At 32.9% G+C, this 18,959-nt stretch overlaps 2 protein-coding genes across 2 annotated transcripts; both read left to right on the top strand.

Annotated features, from left to right (window-relative positions):
- Positions 1-1,313: 1,313 nt before the first annotated feature.
- Positions 1,314-6,669, top strand: LOC132619347 (indole-3-acetic acid-amido synthetase GH3.10-like). The gene is made up of 5 exons (XM_060334280.1): positions 1,314-2,174; positions 3,414-3,515; positions 3,929-4,320; positions 4,805-5,254; positions 5,804-6,669. Exons 1-5 carry the CDS (start codon positions 1,849-1,851, stop codon positions 6,340-6,342), a joined length of 1,809 nt encoding a protein of 602 aa, XP_060190263.1. The 5' UTR covers positions 1,314-1,848; the 3' UTR covers positions 6,343-6,669.
- Positions 6,670-12,706: 6,037 nt separating this feature from the next.
- LOC132619480 (uncharacterized) lies at positions 12,707-14,836 on the top strand. Its single transcript, XM_060334376.1, has 2 exons — positions 12,707-13,277; positions 14,298-14,836. The coding sequence occupies exons 1-2, from the start codon at positions 12,707-12,709 to the stop codon at positions 14,834-14,836; spliced, it is 1,110 nt and encodes a 369-aa protein (XP_060190359.1).
- Positions 14,837-18,959: the final 4,123 nt, after the last annotated feature.

The following is an 18,959-nucleotide window of genomic DNA, read 5'->3' as shown; positions in this document are numbered from 1 at the left end:
TATTATTTTCTAAAAATGTGCTAAGACCCTTTTTAAAAAAAAAAAAAAAACAAATGTGGAATTTTTTAAATCTGGAAAACTACTTCTTCTTTTTTTAAATATGGAAAATTGAATTTTATATTAAAATTTGGTTTTTAAATCTGAAAAATTGAATTTTAAAAGTAAAATGTGCAAAACTAATACTCCATAGTTTTCTTCTAGATTTTTTTTAAAAAAAGTTTTTGCATTTTTTTTAACACGGTTTTCCACACTTTTTGTTCAAAAATCATTTTTTCCAGATTTTTATAGAAATCCACTTTTTCCTACTTTTTTTTAAAGTGTCCTAAAAATAAATCATGAAAATCTAAAAATTTTAGGACCAAAAAAATCAATTTTCCTAATTTAAAAAAAAAAACATTTTTCCAGATATTTTATTTAAAAAAAAATCAATTTTCAATTTTTTTTAAAATTCAATTTCCAGTAATAAAATTCCATGTGTAATTTAAATATATTTTTTTTAAAATTTAGTATCGACCGTTAGTCATAGGGCATAAATGAGCCAAAAAGTTGAATTGAGAGATATTTTTAGCAAAATAGATGAATGAAGGGTATTTTTAAACCTTTTCCAATAGTGCAGGGGTATTTTTGCCTTTTTCTTTAAATTTTTAACAAAATATTTGGAAGTTGACTAAAAGTGCACCACTTATGCAAACATAATGGATTATTAATGCTCCATGTAAAAGAACATATATGGTTTTAGGTCCAAACCCAAAGATAATGTACTATTTTGGTCTTTTTCTCTGTTTTATAAAATTAAAAAAATCAGATTTTTAATAAAAGCCATTTTTTCCTGATTTTGTTTTTTTTAAAATTAATTTTTCAAATTGTTTTTTTTTTTAAATTATCACGTAGGCACCACATAGAATAAGTTAAATGTCATGTGGTGTCCATGTCACCTAATTCCAATGACTAGACTTGCTTATGTGGGAATATGTTAGAAATAAATGGTATTTTTTAAAACTTTGCTAACGGTAGGGATATATTTGGCCCCAACTTGTGACGAGTGGGGTAGATTTAGCCCCAACTTGTAGAGGATAAAAGTAGCTAATTTATGAAAATAGAGGAGTATTTTTGACCTTTTTCTCTTTTTTAATGAGAAGTTTTTATAGTCGTACAATAATTTAAACAAGTTTCCCTTTTTTATTATAACAAGTAAAGTGAAATGGAGGGAATGTCATTTTCACAGATGAAGCAATAACCCTACGAAATTTTGGTAGCTAGCTCCTATATAATTCTAAGATAAGCACTTGTCGATTCATGAGTAGTCAATTTTTTAAAAGCAAACGAATGACTGAAGGTCATTCCAACAAGCTAACAAACATTATGGGTGTTTTCGTTATGGAGGTTTCAATTTTTCATCCATTGGTTAAAATTTTTTTGAAATAAGTTTCACTAGAGGTTTTACACATTAATTGTGTCATCGTCATCCTCCAACACACCTTATTTTCGCCCCATCCCTGTAGTCCTCATCCTTACCGCCCCACACCACTATCTTACCCCTACCCTCACTTCTCATAGTGTTTATCTAGATTATATACAAATGCTTTTAACATAATATATTTTGCTTACATACCAAATACAAGAAAATAAGTAAAAACCGAACTTATTTTCCTGAAAACATTTTCCTAAAAAACGTGAAGAGAAATGTACCACATCGGTGAGGGATGAAATCCCTGGGCTTCTTATATGGCTTGGGCAATTCTCCTCCCTTTGAGCTAGCCTTTGGGTTTGACGAAACGTAACATTTTCCTTCATGCACACCCTATATATAATTTCTTGCTCCTGACTGCATGCCCCCAGGCCTATCAAATGGAACATGAAACAGAGTTCAACCAAAAGCACAGAGAAACAGACATCATAAGTTGGTTCGAGGGTGTTGCCGAGGATGCCGCCGCGGTACAACGGCTGACACTTAGACAGATTCTTGAACTCAACTATGGTGTGGAGTATCTCAAGAAATGGCTTGAAGATATTAAAATTCAAGAAATACTGGATGAAAATGCATTGGAATCAATATATGCCTCTTTGGTCCCTCTTTCTTCTCATGCAGATTTAGAACCTTTTACACAAAGAATTGCTGATGGAGATACAACTCCTCTCATCACTCAACAGCCCATTACCAATCTATCCTTGAGGTGAGCTTTTTTTGTCGTTAAGATTTTGAGTTTATACGTTTTAAATTCTAAAAAGACAAGTTATTGGGTGAATAAGTTTTTTCATACGTGATTGGTAGATTTTTAAGCGTAACTATAAAGTTTGAACAAAAACTAGAGTAAGTCTGGTGCTATTGCGTAAATTATTTGATATGGGTACATCAGTTTTTTTTGTCAATTCTTAGTGAAATAGTAGCAAAGTCGGAATTTTTGCTTAGAGAATTCAAATTATAAAGAACTATGCACACGCAGAAGCAAAGAGAATTCAACATCTATTATATATAATAACAAACACAATTTTGATATTACTCCCTCTGTCCCAAAATACTCGTCATGTCATGTTTCGCTTCTTGAGAGTCAAACTATATAAATTTTGACCAACATTTTACCATGTATTTTTTTCAAAATACTTATAAGAGATGAATTGCAACTTGTAGTGTTTTCATGTAGTTTTCAAATATCTAAATTTTAATTTTAAAATATTAAATTCATCTAATCTAATTTAACTTCACAAATTAATCATTGACTCTTGAAAAGTGAAACGTGAAAAGTAATTCGAAAAAGGAGGGAGTATATAATTTTGTAGAAAGGGGTTCGGATGAACAAAGTACTTTTTTTAGTAAATTCTGAAATATCCGTACAAAGTAACCCTTATTACATGTCGACACAAATGAAGGATCAATGCAACATAGAGTTATTTTCCTTGGTTTACATTGTTTGAAGCGTGGACTGCCGTGGAGCATACTTTTGGGCCTTAATTTGGCAATCAAATAATTAATGTACTAGAAAAGGAAAGGCAGTCTAATCTTAGTAATTACATGACAAAAAGTACATACTCCCTCCCTCTCAAAACATTTATCCATTTATAAAATCAAGATAGAATTAATTAAGTTTTTCTTACTTTATTCTTAACATTAATTATTTTTTAAAGTAACCACTATTGATTTCGAGTGCAATTAATTGGAGAGAGATAAAGGTAATCTAGTAAAAAAAAAAATTTTTTTTATGAGTTCTTAAATGATGTATAAAAAGAAAAATGGACAAGTAATATGAGACGGAGGGAGTACATGCTATTTTTCATTAATAATGCACTGAAATGAGAAACCCCAGCAATTTTTTTTAAATCTTAGGAAACATTTCCTTCTTTCAGAAAAAGTTGAAATTTGTATTAATTAACTATGCCTTAAATGATGTTTTCTTGCTTGTGGAAATTGCGTATAGTTCTGGAACCACTGAAGGAAGACAAAAATTGGTGCCCTTTAATCACCATAGCTCCCAAACTACTCTTCAGATTTTCAAGTTGGCAGCAGCATATAGATCAAGGTATGATAAATATTCAATAGTATATAAAGTCTAGCTTGTTTGGCCAAGTTTCTGAAAGTTAAAAGTGTTTTTTTTTTTTATCTTTTTAAAACAAGTGTTTTTGAAAAGTAGCAGAAATAATTTTTTAGAACATGAAAAAAGTAGTGTTTTTTTTAAAGCACTTTTGGAACCTTGATCAAGTAGAGATTGCTGCTCTAATATTAACGAGAGCATTTTCAGAGTGATTAGCCAAACACAAATTTCTACTCTCCAAAAGTATGTTTTCGAAAAGTACTTCAAGCAAAAAAACACTTTTAAAAATAAGTAGATTTTGAAAGTTTGGCCAAACAGGTTGCATATCTTTTTCATCATGTAGTTAATTATATTTAAGGCTTACTAATTTCTTGCTTAATTTGCATGGTGGGGTCTCACAGAATTTATCCAACAAGAGAAGGAGGAAAAATTCTTGAATTCATATACAGCAGCAAACAATGTAAAACCAAAGGAGGAGTAATAGCAGGGACAGCCACAACTCACTATTATGCTAGTGATGAATTCAAGATTAAACAGCAACAAACAAAGTCCTTCACTTGCAGCCCTGAAGAAGTCATTTCAAGTGGAGACTACAGACAATCAACATATTGTCACCTCCTCCTTGGCTTATATTTTTCACATGAAGTTGAATTTGTTACCTCAACTTTTGCTTATAGCATAGTACAAGCATTCAGATCATTTGAAGAAATGTGGAAGGAATTGTGCCATGACATTAGGGAAGGTAGTCTTAGTTCAATTATCAACATAACCAGAGTCCGAAAAGCCGTGTTAGGTATTGTTATCATCTCATCTAAAAATTTAAGCCGTTAGAAAGAGTATTTTTTCGATTACTTCATTATGTCTTAAACACGCCCCCACATGAGCCCCACTCTTTCTTCTTTAGCCTAGCACGTGAAAATTCTTTTTAATAATGAGTGACATTGAGACTTGAACAAAAGATTATTAACATGCTCTGATATCAATATTGAAGTAAGTGACCACATTTAAAACCTGAAACTGCTAGAAAGAGCTAGTACATTTTAATTATATTATTATGTCTCCAACACGCATTATTATGTTTCCAACACGCCCCCTCACGTGCCCCACTCTTTCTTCTTTGGCCTTTCACGTCAAAATTCTTTTTAATAACGATGGATTTGAACGGAAGATTCTTAGCCTGCTCTGATGTCAATGTTGAAATATTTTACCATCGCAGGTAAAAGCTTAAATTGTTCAAAAAAGTACATTTTTAATTATTTCTTTGTCTTGATCAACAGGTGTCACTCAACCTAATCCAGAGTTGGCTTCAAGAATTGAAAATGTTTGTGAGGAGCTAGAAAGAGCAGATTGGTTTAGCATAGTTCCAAGATTATGGCCAAATGCTAAGTATATCTACTCAATAATGACAGGGTCAATGCAGCCATATTTAACAAAATTAAGGCATTATGCAGGGGAATTGCCTCTGGTGAGTGCTGATTATGGCTCCACTGAGAGTTGGATTGGAGTAAATGTGGATCCTAAAAGTCCACCAGAGAAAGTTACTTTTGCAGTGATACCCACTTTTTCTTACTTTGAGTTCATACCCCTTTATAGACAGAAGTCAAACTATAATTACCAAAACGGTAATGTTAATTCAGCAAATGATGATTTCATAGAAGGTGATCCTGTGCCCTTATCTCAAGTCAAGATTGGTCAACAATATGAAATTGTCCTTACTACTTTCACAGGTATGTAACATACATGAATTTTGTTATATTTGTTGAGATTTTGGTAGTTTTTGTGTAGCAGTATATATTTATGTTTCATGTCAAAAAAATATTGGATTCAGTTGAACCCGTAAATTCTATGCTCAATCTGCGCAGAGTAGTTATGTGACCTTAACCAATGTGTCAATCTATCCGGTTAAAGATGCATCCCAATTAGGAAAGAAATTGGTGAGCTAGCTTAATTGGCCGATATTCAACTTTAATAACAAATCATATTGTATATAACATTGGGGTCATGCGCGCCAGATTGAATTATACTTAAGTAGGAGTATGCTACCTAAAAAAATAGGAATTAGCGCTATACAACTTTTGTAGTTGAACAACAAAACTCCATCCTTAATCCTATTTAATGATGGATTAGTGACGAATTATATTTAAAAAAAACTGTCAATTATGGAATATTTAGCGACAGATTAACTACAAATTTGTAGCTAATTTCTATTTTTCTTTGTAATTATATTATACTTCGCGATTTCTCTTTTACCCATCTGAACCGCTATTCCTTTGCAGGTCTATATAGATATCGATTAGGGGATGTGGTAGAAGTGGCCAGTTTTTACAAGAAGACCCCCAAACTTAACTTCATATTCAGGAGAAAGTTAATATTGACAGTGAACATCGATAAAAACACCGAAAAAGACCTCCAATTAGTGGTGGAAAGAGCTTCACAGATACTAAGCAAGGCAAGACGAACCGAGCTAATAGATTTCACTAGCCACGCCAACGTGACAAAGCAACCGGGGCACTATGTGATTTACTGGGAGATCAAAGGGGAAACTAATGAAAGGGTACTCGATGAGTGTTGCAGAGAAATGGATGCTTCTTTTGTGGATCATGGGTATGTTGTGTCAAGAAGAACAAAATCGATTGGACCATTAGAGCTTTGCATTGTGGAGAGAGGTACTTTCAAGAAGATATTGGAGTATTACATAGGAAATGGGGCTGCTTTGAGTCAATTCAAGACTCCTAGATGCACTAGCAACCAAGTCTTACTAAAAATCCTTAATGCATGCACAATTAAGAGGTTTCATAGCACAGCTTATGGGTGATTAACTAGAATGCGGTAATTATTCAGTCGAATATTACAAGTGTTAACCATGTACTCTCTGTCCCATATTACTTCGCCACTTTCCCTTTTGCACGTTCCTTAAGAAATCATAAATAAAAGATATATTTTATTATCTTACCCTATCTCTCTCCAATAAATACATTCTAATCAATATTAACTATTTTCAAGAACATTTAATACTAAGGTTAAGATGGAAAAGATTTAACTAATTTTATCTTGATTTTGTAAATAAACAAATAATTTGGAACATATATTTTTAATAATGTGGCCAAGTAATATGGGACGGAGGGAGTAATTTATAAAATTTGCAATTCTTAATTCTTTTCTTTTGGGTCATATCAAAATTGTTAGAATAAGTCTCTTGCGTGTGCTCTCCCCCCCCCCCCCCCCCCCCCCCTCGGCCTCCCCACACACACACACAAAAAAAATTGTATGTTGATTGCTATTATTAAAAAGTTAATCCAAATTAAAAGTGATCTGCTAAAGTTTGAGTTAAGCAGGCCTAAGACACTTCATAAAGTATGAGTTTTTATGTGTAGATACACAAATATATAATTTTTAATTTAATCATGAGCTAAATTAGAAATACATAAATTGTTTGCAACTATAATTAGGGTTATGATCCCCAAATTAGACATAGGATTTCTTTTTTGATATCTTATCATTAGAAAAGAGAGCCGCTCACATCTTGATTTGCAAGATAGTAATAACTAGACAGAGAATGTTATCATCTCTGATGGATTTAGGTGTGCTTCCAAATCTAGTTATTTTGCCTTGCTGACTTGATATGACAAATTCAGTAAGATAATGGTTTTTCAAATTTTAAGTTTTGTTCTTAACATAGGTACCACAATTTAATACTAATTTAATTTGAGTTAGAGTACCAATAGCTTTTATATCAAACTAGTGATGTAACCCGTGCTTCGCGCGGTTATAAACGACTTTAATAAATTTGCGACTGAAATTGCTATGAATTTACTAATGATAAAATAGATGAAGATTTTCATGTATATGCGTATGATAATTATTTATCATAGAATTTGTTAAATCACAAAAATATTTCTATTAAATGTAGAACTAAATAGAACTACATTTTTTCATTGGCATACTTTAAAAATGGATGAGAAGATCACATTTAAAAAGAAAAATTACAAAAAGCACCAAGTAACGAAATTTAAAAAAAGAATGATACTCACCGAGTCCGGAGCCTAAAGGGTATAAAAATACATGGTATAAACCAAAAGGGGATAGCCAAAAATTTACAGACCAAAACGGGTATAACGTGGACCAGTCCACGTTATACCCCCAAAAATTTTGTCAACTGTCAGACCACTGAAAAATTAAAAAAAAAAATTAAAAGGTATAACATGGACTGATCCACGTTATACCTTTCATTAATTTTTTTCCTAGCGTTTTACAAATAGTTTGTAAGACGTTGCCTCTATTTAAATCATATTCGGCTGTGCTTTTAATAAAAAAATTTATTGATTTTTTTTAATTTTTAAAGCATTTAGTTAATTTCAGTGATTAACTCAAATAAATATTTTAACACATGCAATAATTAAATATGTGTTATATAAGTTAAATAAACGTCACAAATTAACTGAGTAGTAACTGTCAAATTACATACTAACTATTAAACGGCACAAGACATGTTATATATTCTTGGAAGATTACCTAAGGAAACAACGATCGTACAACTTAAGAAAAAACATAAAAACCAACAAGCAACAACAACTACTGATTTCTGTCGGGACAACGATTCTTGTTATGACCTGTTTGCTTGCACGTACTACACTTTCTAGCCATGCGAGCAGGAGCTATATCCATTTCATTCCTCCTTCTAGTTGTAGTCCGCGCTCCTGAACCCGAAGTAAGTTTTGTTTGAAAAAACTTACTATTTGACTGTAACGTTATTTTAGTCAACTTTATATGTCGAGAAAATTAGTCAACTTTATTTTCAAAAATTGAAACCACAGAAGTGAAATTGACATTCACAACTACATTATCCCGGGATTTTTACGTTGAAATCTATTGCGTATCATCATATTATAAGTAAATAAAACTGAAAATTTCACGCCAATTTGGGGAAAATTGAAATTGAATGGGATAAAAGGTGTTTTTTTTAAAATCGGCTCGGCCAATGGCGGTTTGTCCGCGTAGATCTCGAAAAAATACGCAAGTTCAAAAAAAAAGAAGGGTAAAACGGACGTCCGAGCGCAAAGTTATGACCATCTAAAGTTTGACCACTTTACAACTAGTTTTTCAAACAAAACTTACTTCGTGCACCTTTTCAACCCCTAAAATGACGATTCGAACGTCTACGTATCCTTGATGTATTGAGCCTACATTATTGTACGCAGAAAAAAATATTAGGTTCTATATAAAATATTAATGTTTCAGAGTCTTGACACACAACTAATCATTGGTCAAAGTATGGAAAAAACACTAAGTGTTGCAAAAAATGAAGTTGACCATTTTTTTTTTAATGTTCCTATAACGCAGTAAAATACTGCGTTATAGGAATTTTTTTTTCTCTTCTATAACACAGTATTTTACTGCGTTAAAGGACTTAACCGCGCCGTTACAGTTATGTCACCTTTTTTTTTTTTTTGTTGGGGTATTTTGGTTCAAAAGGTTTTTTTGGGGGTCATTTTGGTTCCGGACTCTGCGATCAGCACGCGTCGCACAAGCACAGCGAGAAAAGACGTTGAACTTTATTTGGCTGTGTACGTGCAACCCGCTATTTTTCCCCATCCGAGTTGGATTTGATTTTTAAAACTCAGGTCTTTTGGTACCCTATAAATTACAAAACTTTTGACCCAGAGAGAGCTTGGAGCTGCCGTGGAGGCCGTAATTACAGGGTTTTACCTTATCTTCTCTGCAGTACTAGTTTTTACGTTTTTATTCGGATGATTGTTATTTTTCCTCCATTTCTATGTGGAGCTAAACTCTTTAGTACTAGGGTTGTGACAACGACATGATAGTTGGTTTGACGACAATTATTATCTTTTAAATTTCCATCTTTTGGGTTACTTATTTATTCTTGTGCTTAATTTGTTTAATTATTTTTTCACTAATTAGTCGCTTTTTGATGGCTTTGTCAACTCTCTAATGATTCCAACTGATATATGCTTCCTTTATGGACTGCGGCATGGTCCATACTAACCCAAAAATAGCAAAATAATTTAAAAAAAAAAGCTCCGGATTTCAGCAGTGACTGAACAATGTAGCTGTAGGTGGTTGACAATCTCAAAGCTTTTGTGGCAAAAAAAGCATCTATTAACTAGAGTAATTTTTCTTCTGCTGAGATTATCCTGTGTAAGAATAGCTTCCCTGAGGGCACACCATGTGAAGCATGGGACTTTGAGAGGCATCTTTGTCTTCCAAAATAGCTTCCCTGAGGGCACACCATGTGAAGCATGAGACTTTGAGAGGCATCTTTGTCTTCCAAACATGTTTCCATGGCCATTCCTCTAACAGACCATTTTGAGAGCACAAAAGATTATATAGCTTTCTTTGACGGTGAATCTCCTTTGTTTAGAAACTCCCCATAAATTAGACACTATCTGATAGGTAATATTGTCTGAAAACTAACCGGATTGTCGAAAGCCATGATCCTGGAACTCTTTCTCATCTATAAATCTTACAGTCTTCATAACAATTGTCTCAATCACAAAATACTCATATTTATTTGTTTACTTTCAATCATAGTTTAGTTACAACAAACATCTTGATTTTCACCTTCTTGAATAGTTACAATGGAATTTAAATTAGTTGAACGGTATAAAATCTAAGTCTCTGTGGGTACGATATTTGGACTTTAAATTCTATATTACTTGTACGACCACCTATACTTGCGTGTTCCTTTGGGAGCAACAAACTTAAACGTTGTTAAGTGATAAAACATAAGCATTGCACATACAATTTATCGTTCATTATTTTGACGTAAACATGCCGTGTGTGGATTACAATACTAATGTGGTTTCTCTTTGTGTGGGCTAAGGAATTACGAAAGCGACAACCCGCTATAGTGAAGTCATTGCCAATATTGTGAGTCGACCTTTGGGAGCACGCAAAGGAACTGCTGATATATCATTAGTCTTTTGGGGGATTATGAAAAGGGAGATGAACCCACTTACAGACAGAACTTGAGTGCGTCGTCCATGCAAAAAAAAACAAAAAGGATTTGTCTGAGGAAGCAGCGAATCTAAGATTTCTATAACATGGTTGTATCACAAAAAAAAAAATATTAACTGGAAACTGATTCTGGTTCCTTCATATACATAATAACACCATTCAACTAAGTGCATCATTTATAGTCTTTGTGGAGCATGGTGTAAGCAGATACTATTAGGTCAATTCTAAAAAATATATACATAAAATATCTAATTTGACGGAAAGACCATAAATTTACGTGCATTACAAATTAGGCTATGAATTCGCCCCTGGTTCGAGTCTTCGTTTGTGTTTCGACTTCCATGCTTAACTGCGCTAATATGAAAGAAAAGAAATGAAGAAAAAGAGATTGAGGAGGAGAAGAAAAAGTTTTCACCCGGCCCCTACTAATAAGATATCAACATGAAATTTAATTTACAAACTTTCTATATATGCTTTGATGATTAAATTTCTGACTCTAACGGGCTCATTGAGGGCACTTGATGAAATTTACTTCCTCGTTCTTCATATAAGCTCGTTCTTCATATAAGTATTCTGTTTATTTGCAATACAATTATTAAGGTTAGAATTGGAATTATAGTATTGTATTCTAGCGAAATTGGTCCAAAATGGGATAAATTTCAGGAAACATGATGAGAGTTGGGCAAGTTGGGTTATGAATCATTATGTAGCCCATTTTCAGTCCAAGTAATCTTTGACCGGGTTAATAACTTATTTATTAGCTGATCTATTCTTAACCCCCTCAAATTCAGCCAACACGCCCATTTGACACCCACTACTAGAAATAGAGATTTTTTCCACCGACATTCGATGAGAAATTTGTGCTATAAAATATGATTTTCTCACCTCATTCGCACCGAGCCAGATCACTGGAAAAACACATGGTGGGAGAAATAAGTTCCCATTGAAACGCTGAGAAACTTCCTAAATTTTCTATGTGAAAAACCTACTACTATTTAGATATTTCCCACCAATATTCAGTGGAAAATAACCACTGAACATTTTTTAGTGATCAATGGGAAATAGAGATTTTTTAGTAGTGACTCTACTAATAATGTATTGATACGTAAAGAGAAATTTCATTTCATAAAAAAGTTGGCACTATTTTTGGACAGTTCCAAGTTATAAACGTCTATGTTGATTTGGGTAAACTATTAGTAGACTGAAATAGGCCGTATCCAACAGATTGTGAAAATTCCGGCCCAAGTAGCATGATGATGTTGGAAGATTGAAATAGGTCGTGTCAAATGAAAGTCAGAAATTATAGCGATTTCTTTATTTCCAATATGATTCAACTGACATACATATTCTCGTTTTGAACAAAGTTATCCCACGGTAAAGTTATTTCACAGAGGCACGTTGAGGGCGATGTAATTAATTTGTTTCCTTTGGATTAAGCAAATACAATTCCATAAACCAAAGACTACAAAAGTAGAGAAAAATAAGTCAAATAAAAAAAGAATACCTCACCTAAACCGTTAAGTATAAAGCAGCATTAGGGGAAATCCGACAGTAATTTCATACAGAAGCATAAATTAATAAATGCCTTGTATTTAAGTGAAAATATCAAATTTTGCACTATAAGAAAACCTAGAAATAATCAAAGGCTTAACGTTCCAATGGAGATGAAAAATAGTGTCGCCATTCCTAAGCATCTCCAAGCTTGATTAAAATTTTCCTCGTGATTCACTATAAATATCCTCCTAATTGGACCTTGAACTATGAAAAGGATAATAAATTATTAAAATAAAATAAAAAAATTAAGTTATGTACAGTGAGTCAGGGATAGTATAAAGAATTACTGTAATACAAACACCAGTGTGATTTGGCATGTTATAAAAGGCCACTTATCATTTTATTTAGATTACTAATTAATGCTTGTTATATATAATTACTTGTTATTACCTATATTTCAACGATATAATAGTGTAAATATTCTTTATACTATCAATTCTGCATACAACTTAAATTGAAAAAATAACTACTTTCCTTATATATACTATATACGTTAATTACCATCCATAGCAACAAGAAATTCATAGGAATAAACTCCAACAGTTCTTTGGCATTTTCCCTTGGCCCTCCCTATATCTTGTTCCCCGTGTCACACTAAAAAAGGCTCCCCTTCTCCCAACCCAAGGATAATCAATAAGTAAAAAATAAACATGGGTTCCATTCCATCTCCTTCACGAAATCTTACTCGATCCCAAGAAAATGATGAACCTTATTATCGTATATATGCCTCTTTTTGTGGAAAAGATTACACTCCTAACGTTAACATGTCAAATTGGATATCATCTTATCATCCTTCAACAAATTCATGGCATCGACTCACTACAATTCCAGGCCTTGTCGAAAACCAAGTGCTAAAAAGCTTCGCCATGGTTTCCATTGGCGAAACAATTTTTGTAATAGGAGGGCGACATTGTCACAAGGTTGTTAGCGATGACCCTATCGATTTTGCATACGAAAAGGACCTAAGTGTGCGATCTTTGGTGCTTAAATACAATACTTGCACGGGTATTTGGTCTGCTTGTGCACCTTTGGCTATACCGAGGTATAACTTTGCTTGCACTTGTAAAGATGGTAAAATTTATGTTGCGGGTGGACAAACAATGTTGGATAGTGCTGAGGGTACCTCTTTTGCTGAGGTTTATGATCCTGCTAAAGATGAATGGAAACCGTTACCAAATATGAGCACCTTGAGGTATAAATCTGTTGGCGTGGCTTGGCAAGGTAATGTTAACATGTTTTGTAACATGATGAGATGGTTTAAGTTATATAAAGATAATAACATACACAATCAGGTATATTGTCAAGTTGGCCAGGCTGACCCACTTCCAGCCCACTTAAATCCAGATCGATCCGGCCCACTTAAGTCCAGATCGATCTGGCCCACTTAAGCCCATAGGGGGCTAGGTCAGAGGGAAGGGCTATGGTGTGAAAGAGGCTCCCTTTCAAAATCGAACCTATGCATAGCAGCATAGCGAGACATAAGTTTTTTAAGGACGCGAGCATAACTTGTGAATATTATGATGCGAAAATATAAACTTATGTCCTGCGAAAAAATTGTTTGCATTGAAGGACAAAAATTAATGATCAGCACAACGACAAAAGTGCAAATGACCCATTGGACTTACCCCCCTATTTGTGTTGGTCTTTAATTTTTGTCCCTTGTAACAAATAATTTTTTCGCGGTGCATAAGTTTATATTTTTGCATTATAGTATCCCACAAGTTATGTCTTTCGCTCTTAAAAAACATATGTCCCGCTACACATAAGTTTAATTGCTAAAGGTAAAAATTTAAAGACCAACCCATTTGAAGGTTAAAGACCCAGGCCATTTGAAGGGAAACCCGCGCAATTTCTTCTACTTAAGCCCCTCACTAATTATTATTTTCTTAGTTTCAGTCAAAGTAAAACTTTAAAGTGATCGGTGAGATTTTTTAGAAATATGTAATCTCATTTTTTTCAAAAAAAATATATATGGATGTTTTTCCATTATGTAATAATACTAGAGTACATATAAGTTTTGTTGTAATTTACAATTTTAAATTCAAAATACAAAACTTCATTATTATATTTAATAAAACATAACAATTTTAGCTTTGAGGAGTGTGTTTACATTTTAAAATTTTAAATTTAAAAGCTTTTTTATTTTTATTTTTTTGCCCAGGTACACTGAAAACAGTATTAGTAATACTTTTTAGGCCTCACAGCTATCCCTTAACTCTGTCTTTCTATTTCTTTTAACAGGCAAAATTTATGTGGTGGGAGGATTTGCTAAAAGGGGAAATAGTGATAGTAAAGGACCATATATGATGGAAAGAAGCTCAGCTGAGCTGTACGATCCACACGCACAAAAGTGGGAGTACCTGGCAAGAATGTGGGACCTAGACATACCACCTAATCAAATAGTTAACGTTAATGGCAAATTATTCAGCTCAGGCGATTGCTTAAATGCATGGAAGGGACATATTGAAGCCTATGATAAAACACTAAATATGTGGAATATTGTAGATGGCTCACATTCACCAATATCCACGTCAGAAGCCACGGTGGCAACGTGGCCACATATGGAAAGAATATTTTGCACGATGGCACCTATAGGGACTCAGCTTTACTTCTTGGCTGGTTATAGAATGCCAGGTGAGATATTAAAAACAAAGACTGAAGTCCACGTGTTTGACACGTCAGCAATTGATAATGGTTGGAGAGGCTTTGAGCCAATAGAGGAAGAAGGAGAAACAGAGCTTTGTAGTCATTGTTGTGTTCTTAAATTGGATTCACCATAATTTACTTACTTTTCGAAGAAGAATTTGAAGAAATTGTAGTTATATTACTACTCTTTCCGTCTCAAATTAACTGTCGTGATTTCAAAAAATAGTTATCTCTAATTATTTGTCAATTTAGAAGTTCAAGACAAACCCAATTTTTTTCTCATTTTACCCTTAATAGTAATTATTCTTGAAAACCGCGCTACTACTACAACAACAACATTTCCGCTGTAAAGTGTATTTCGATATAAAGAGCTGAATTAGTAAATTTAAGTTCCCATAAAGTGAAACTTGTACTATATGCTTATACATGCTTAATGCCCAGCTAAGAAATATGAGGCATCAGCAACTGCATGCGCTCTGTGATTATCTTTTCACAATTTGCTTTTTGAACATGGAAATCACTGGAGTTATTATTCCCTGAGATGATAGTGTCTTAAGAAATGTAATTAGTAGACCAACTAATTGATTTTTTAATGTTAACTTGCTTTGATCTCCTTTTAAGCAATAGTTGCATTTTTACGTAATTATGCTATAGTATGCCATTTTTTGGACCTCGTTATTATCATGTCCTCGGAAAAAACAACACAACCTATAATTGTTTATTCATCCTATTTACCCATCTTATTTATCCCTTAGGAGGCAAAAGGTGAAGATTTTATTCATGTTGTGATAGTTTCTTCATTTGACTAATGTATCTGGAGGAACTTATTGTGTATAGAAGGACCCCTTACGTTAGAGATATATGTCTTGCATTTATTTATTTGTGTAAACGTAATTGAGTGCGGATAAACTTTTACAGCACATTACGTGTTACATTTAGGTTTAAGCCAAAACATGTCAAAGTCTGGGGAAAAAGACAGGACTTTCAAACTAGTAACTGACATGACCAGGTTCTTAGAGCAACTTCGTAATTCAATTTAATTTTGATAAATTGAAGTGGTAAACTGTATAAAAGAAGGGTCTTTCATTTTAGAAGTTATTTAATTAGTAGGCTAGCGTTTGGCCATAGATTCCAAAAAAAAAAAAAAATGACAAAACTTGATTTGGGTGAAGTTTTTCAAGTTTTGAAAATGTGTTTGGCCATAGTTTTTCAACCCTCCCCAGACCCCACGTTGTGAGACTTGTTGACACCCAATTTTGTCCCGCCTCTCCTCCAAAATACATATTTACGCTTTTAATATTTTTAGAAAATTAAAAAAATATATATTTATTTTTTACTATAATTATTAGCCTCTTATCAATACCGGCACTTCATTATTCTATTACAGTTACTATTATTATTATTATTATTAAACATGTAAAATTCATTTAATAATTTGAATTAGAATTATCCAAATCAAAATTTGATAAAAAATAATAATTATTTTACACCTTTAAATTAATCGAATTAAAATTGAAAGTATCAACTGATGCTTAAATATTGCTATTGTTTTATCTCAAAGAGAGAAAAATAGTTTCCTTTTAAACAAGTCTTCTCTTTTAAAAAATATTAATAAATTTGCCTATTTTGTATTTATAGCAAACATTAATATAATAAAATTTTAGATGTGGAGCACAAACTACAATATTATATTAATCGTGTTTTAAACATAATATATATATATATATATTATCACTATTCAAAAACAACTACATACACATAAATGCACTATAATCTAAAGTGTTAGGCCCGTACGCAGCACGGGTATAGGCCGTCTAGTTTTGTGTATAAAAGGACCCCTTATGTTAGAGATATATGTCTTGCATTTATTTATTTGTGTAAACGTAATTGAGTGCGGATAGACTTTTACAGCACATTACGTGTTACATTTAGGTTTAAGCCAAAACATGTCAAAGTCTGGGGAAAAAGACAGGACTTTCAAACTAGTAACTGACATGACCAGGTTCTTAGAGCAACTTCGTAATTCAATTTAATTTTGATAAATTGAAGTGGTAAACTGTATAAAAGAAGGGTCTTTCATTTTAGAAGTTATTTAATTAGTAGGCTAGCGTTTGGCCATAGATTCCAAAAACAAAAAAAAATGACAAAACTTGATTTGAGTGAAGTTTTTCAAGTTTTGAAAATGTGTTTGGCCATAGTTTTTCAAAATATATTTCACCTTTTGTTTTGGAAAACATAAAACATTATTTATACCCATAAGTTCTAAAAACTATCAAGAATATCCAACTATACAAAACATACATACTTGTTAATCCCAATTATGCAGAACATGTTATTTTAATAATAACTGCTAATAACACACTTACTAGCTACTAAAATTCAAATTACAATACAAAGATTCATCTGTGCAAGAAAAAGAGAAAAAAACAACAGTAATAACTACTTATTCTTTAATATAATCTTCCACATTGTACGATAATCTCTTCACGATGAGCATGCATTTCCAGATCAGATGACCGAGAAACATAATATATAGAATTGGTTGGGTCATAAATAGATGAGGCTTTTGTATAAAATATAAAAGTTTGGGGTAGTTTTTAAAAGTTTTGAAAAGATCAACATAGATTTTGGCACAAAAACAGATTTGAGCCGGAATTTGGAATTTGAAGATTTGTTTTCAAAATCTATCAAAATTTTATAATCAAACATTCAAAATATGCTCCTAAAATTTATGGTCAAACGGAAGCCTGTGAAGAGAAATGAATTTTAATACCTAATTGCCTACCCTTCTGTTTGTGCAAGAAAAAGTCCTTTTTCTCTTTTTTAAGATCCTGTATAAGTTTTTTTTTTTCCACTGAACTTAAATGGCAAAAGGTTAATTGTCAAAACTTTTTTCTTCAAAAAACCAATATTACTTAGCTTGCAGGCTTTCCTCAACAGTGCTAGTATGATTTTTGTCTTCCCTCTTGTCCATTTCAAATTTAATGTAAAGTATTTCATTGGGTTTTGTGATGCATGTATTAATTCCTAGTGGAAGGGACTGTTTCCTTTAAATTTTCCGAAAAGTCTTTGATACGTTTCAAGGGGATGATACTTTAGTACTACAACAACAACGTATCCACAAGATACTTTAGTGAAATTTGAAATTTCATATGAGAAGGAAAGAAAATGAAGTTTGTGTAAGACAAAATATGTGTGGTATATTAAGTTAAAGCGGACAATACTATATATGAACATGGACCCAAGAAATAGACCTGTACTCAATCAAAACAGCTAATACGTAATACTCATTTCGTTCTATATTAGTTGTTATGTTTGCTTTTTGAAAGTCAATTTGATTAATTTTTTAAGCTAAATTAAATTAGATTAATTCAATATTTTAAAATTACAATCTAGATATTCAAAAACTATATGCAATGTACAATAAGTTACAACTTTTCTTATATCAATATGATGAGAAAAAAAATCCTATAATATTAGTCAAAGTTTAGATAATTTGACTCTGAAAAAATAAAACATGACAAATATTTTGCGACAGAGGAATATGAACTTGAACTGTGTATAGAAAAATACAATTTTTGATTGTTTGGAGACTGGAGTGGCCGAATGAGTTTACTTAAAACTAGTCATCAATTTGAGATGCACAATTAACTTCTACTATTATGATGAATGCAAGCCTACTTATGGGATCACACCGAGTATGTTGTTGTGGTTATTTATGATAAATGCAAGTAGCTTTAGACAAGATGCAGGAAGCGAGACTGAGATGATTTGGGCATGTGATGCGGAGAGACACAAATGCCCCAGTGCAGAGGTGCGAGAGGCTGGCTATGGATGGTTTCAGAAGAGGTAGAGGTAGGCCGAAGAAGTATTGGGGAGAGGTGATTAGACAGGACAAGGCGCAGCTTCAGCTTACCGAGGACATGACCTTAGATAGGAGGGTATGGAGGACTCAGATTAGGGTAGAAGGCTAGTAAGTAGTCGCGTTTATCCTTTCTTGCGAGTAGTTGCATTGATCTTTAGCTTCTTGCCCCTTGATTTCTGCGAGTATCTGTTTGCACAGAATGGTTTATCATGGCTTATTCACTTTTATTTGTTTTCATTTTCATAATTACTTTGAATTGTTTACCCGTATCTAACCTTTCCTATGCTTTTTCTTGAGCCGAGGGTCTTCCAGAAATAGCCTCCCTACCTAAGGTAGGGATAAGGTCTACGTACAATCTACCCTCCCCAGACCCCACATTGTGGGACTTGTTG

This window comes from Lycium barbarum, chromosome 11, assembly GCF_019175385.1.
Source record: "Lycium barbarum isolate Lr01 chromosome 11, ASM1917538v2, whole genome shotgun sequence".
NCBI lineage: Eukaryota > Viridiplantae > Streptophyta > Magnoliopsida > Solanales > Solanaceae > Lycium > Lycium barbarum.
The sequence above is the reverse complement of the archived record's forward strand: the minus strand, read 5'-3'. Positions and strand labels throughout refer to the sequence as shown.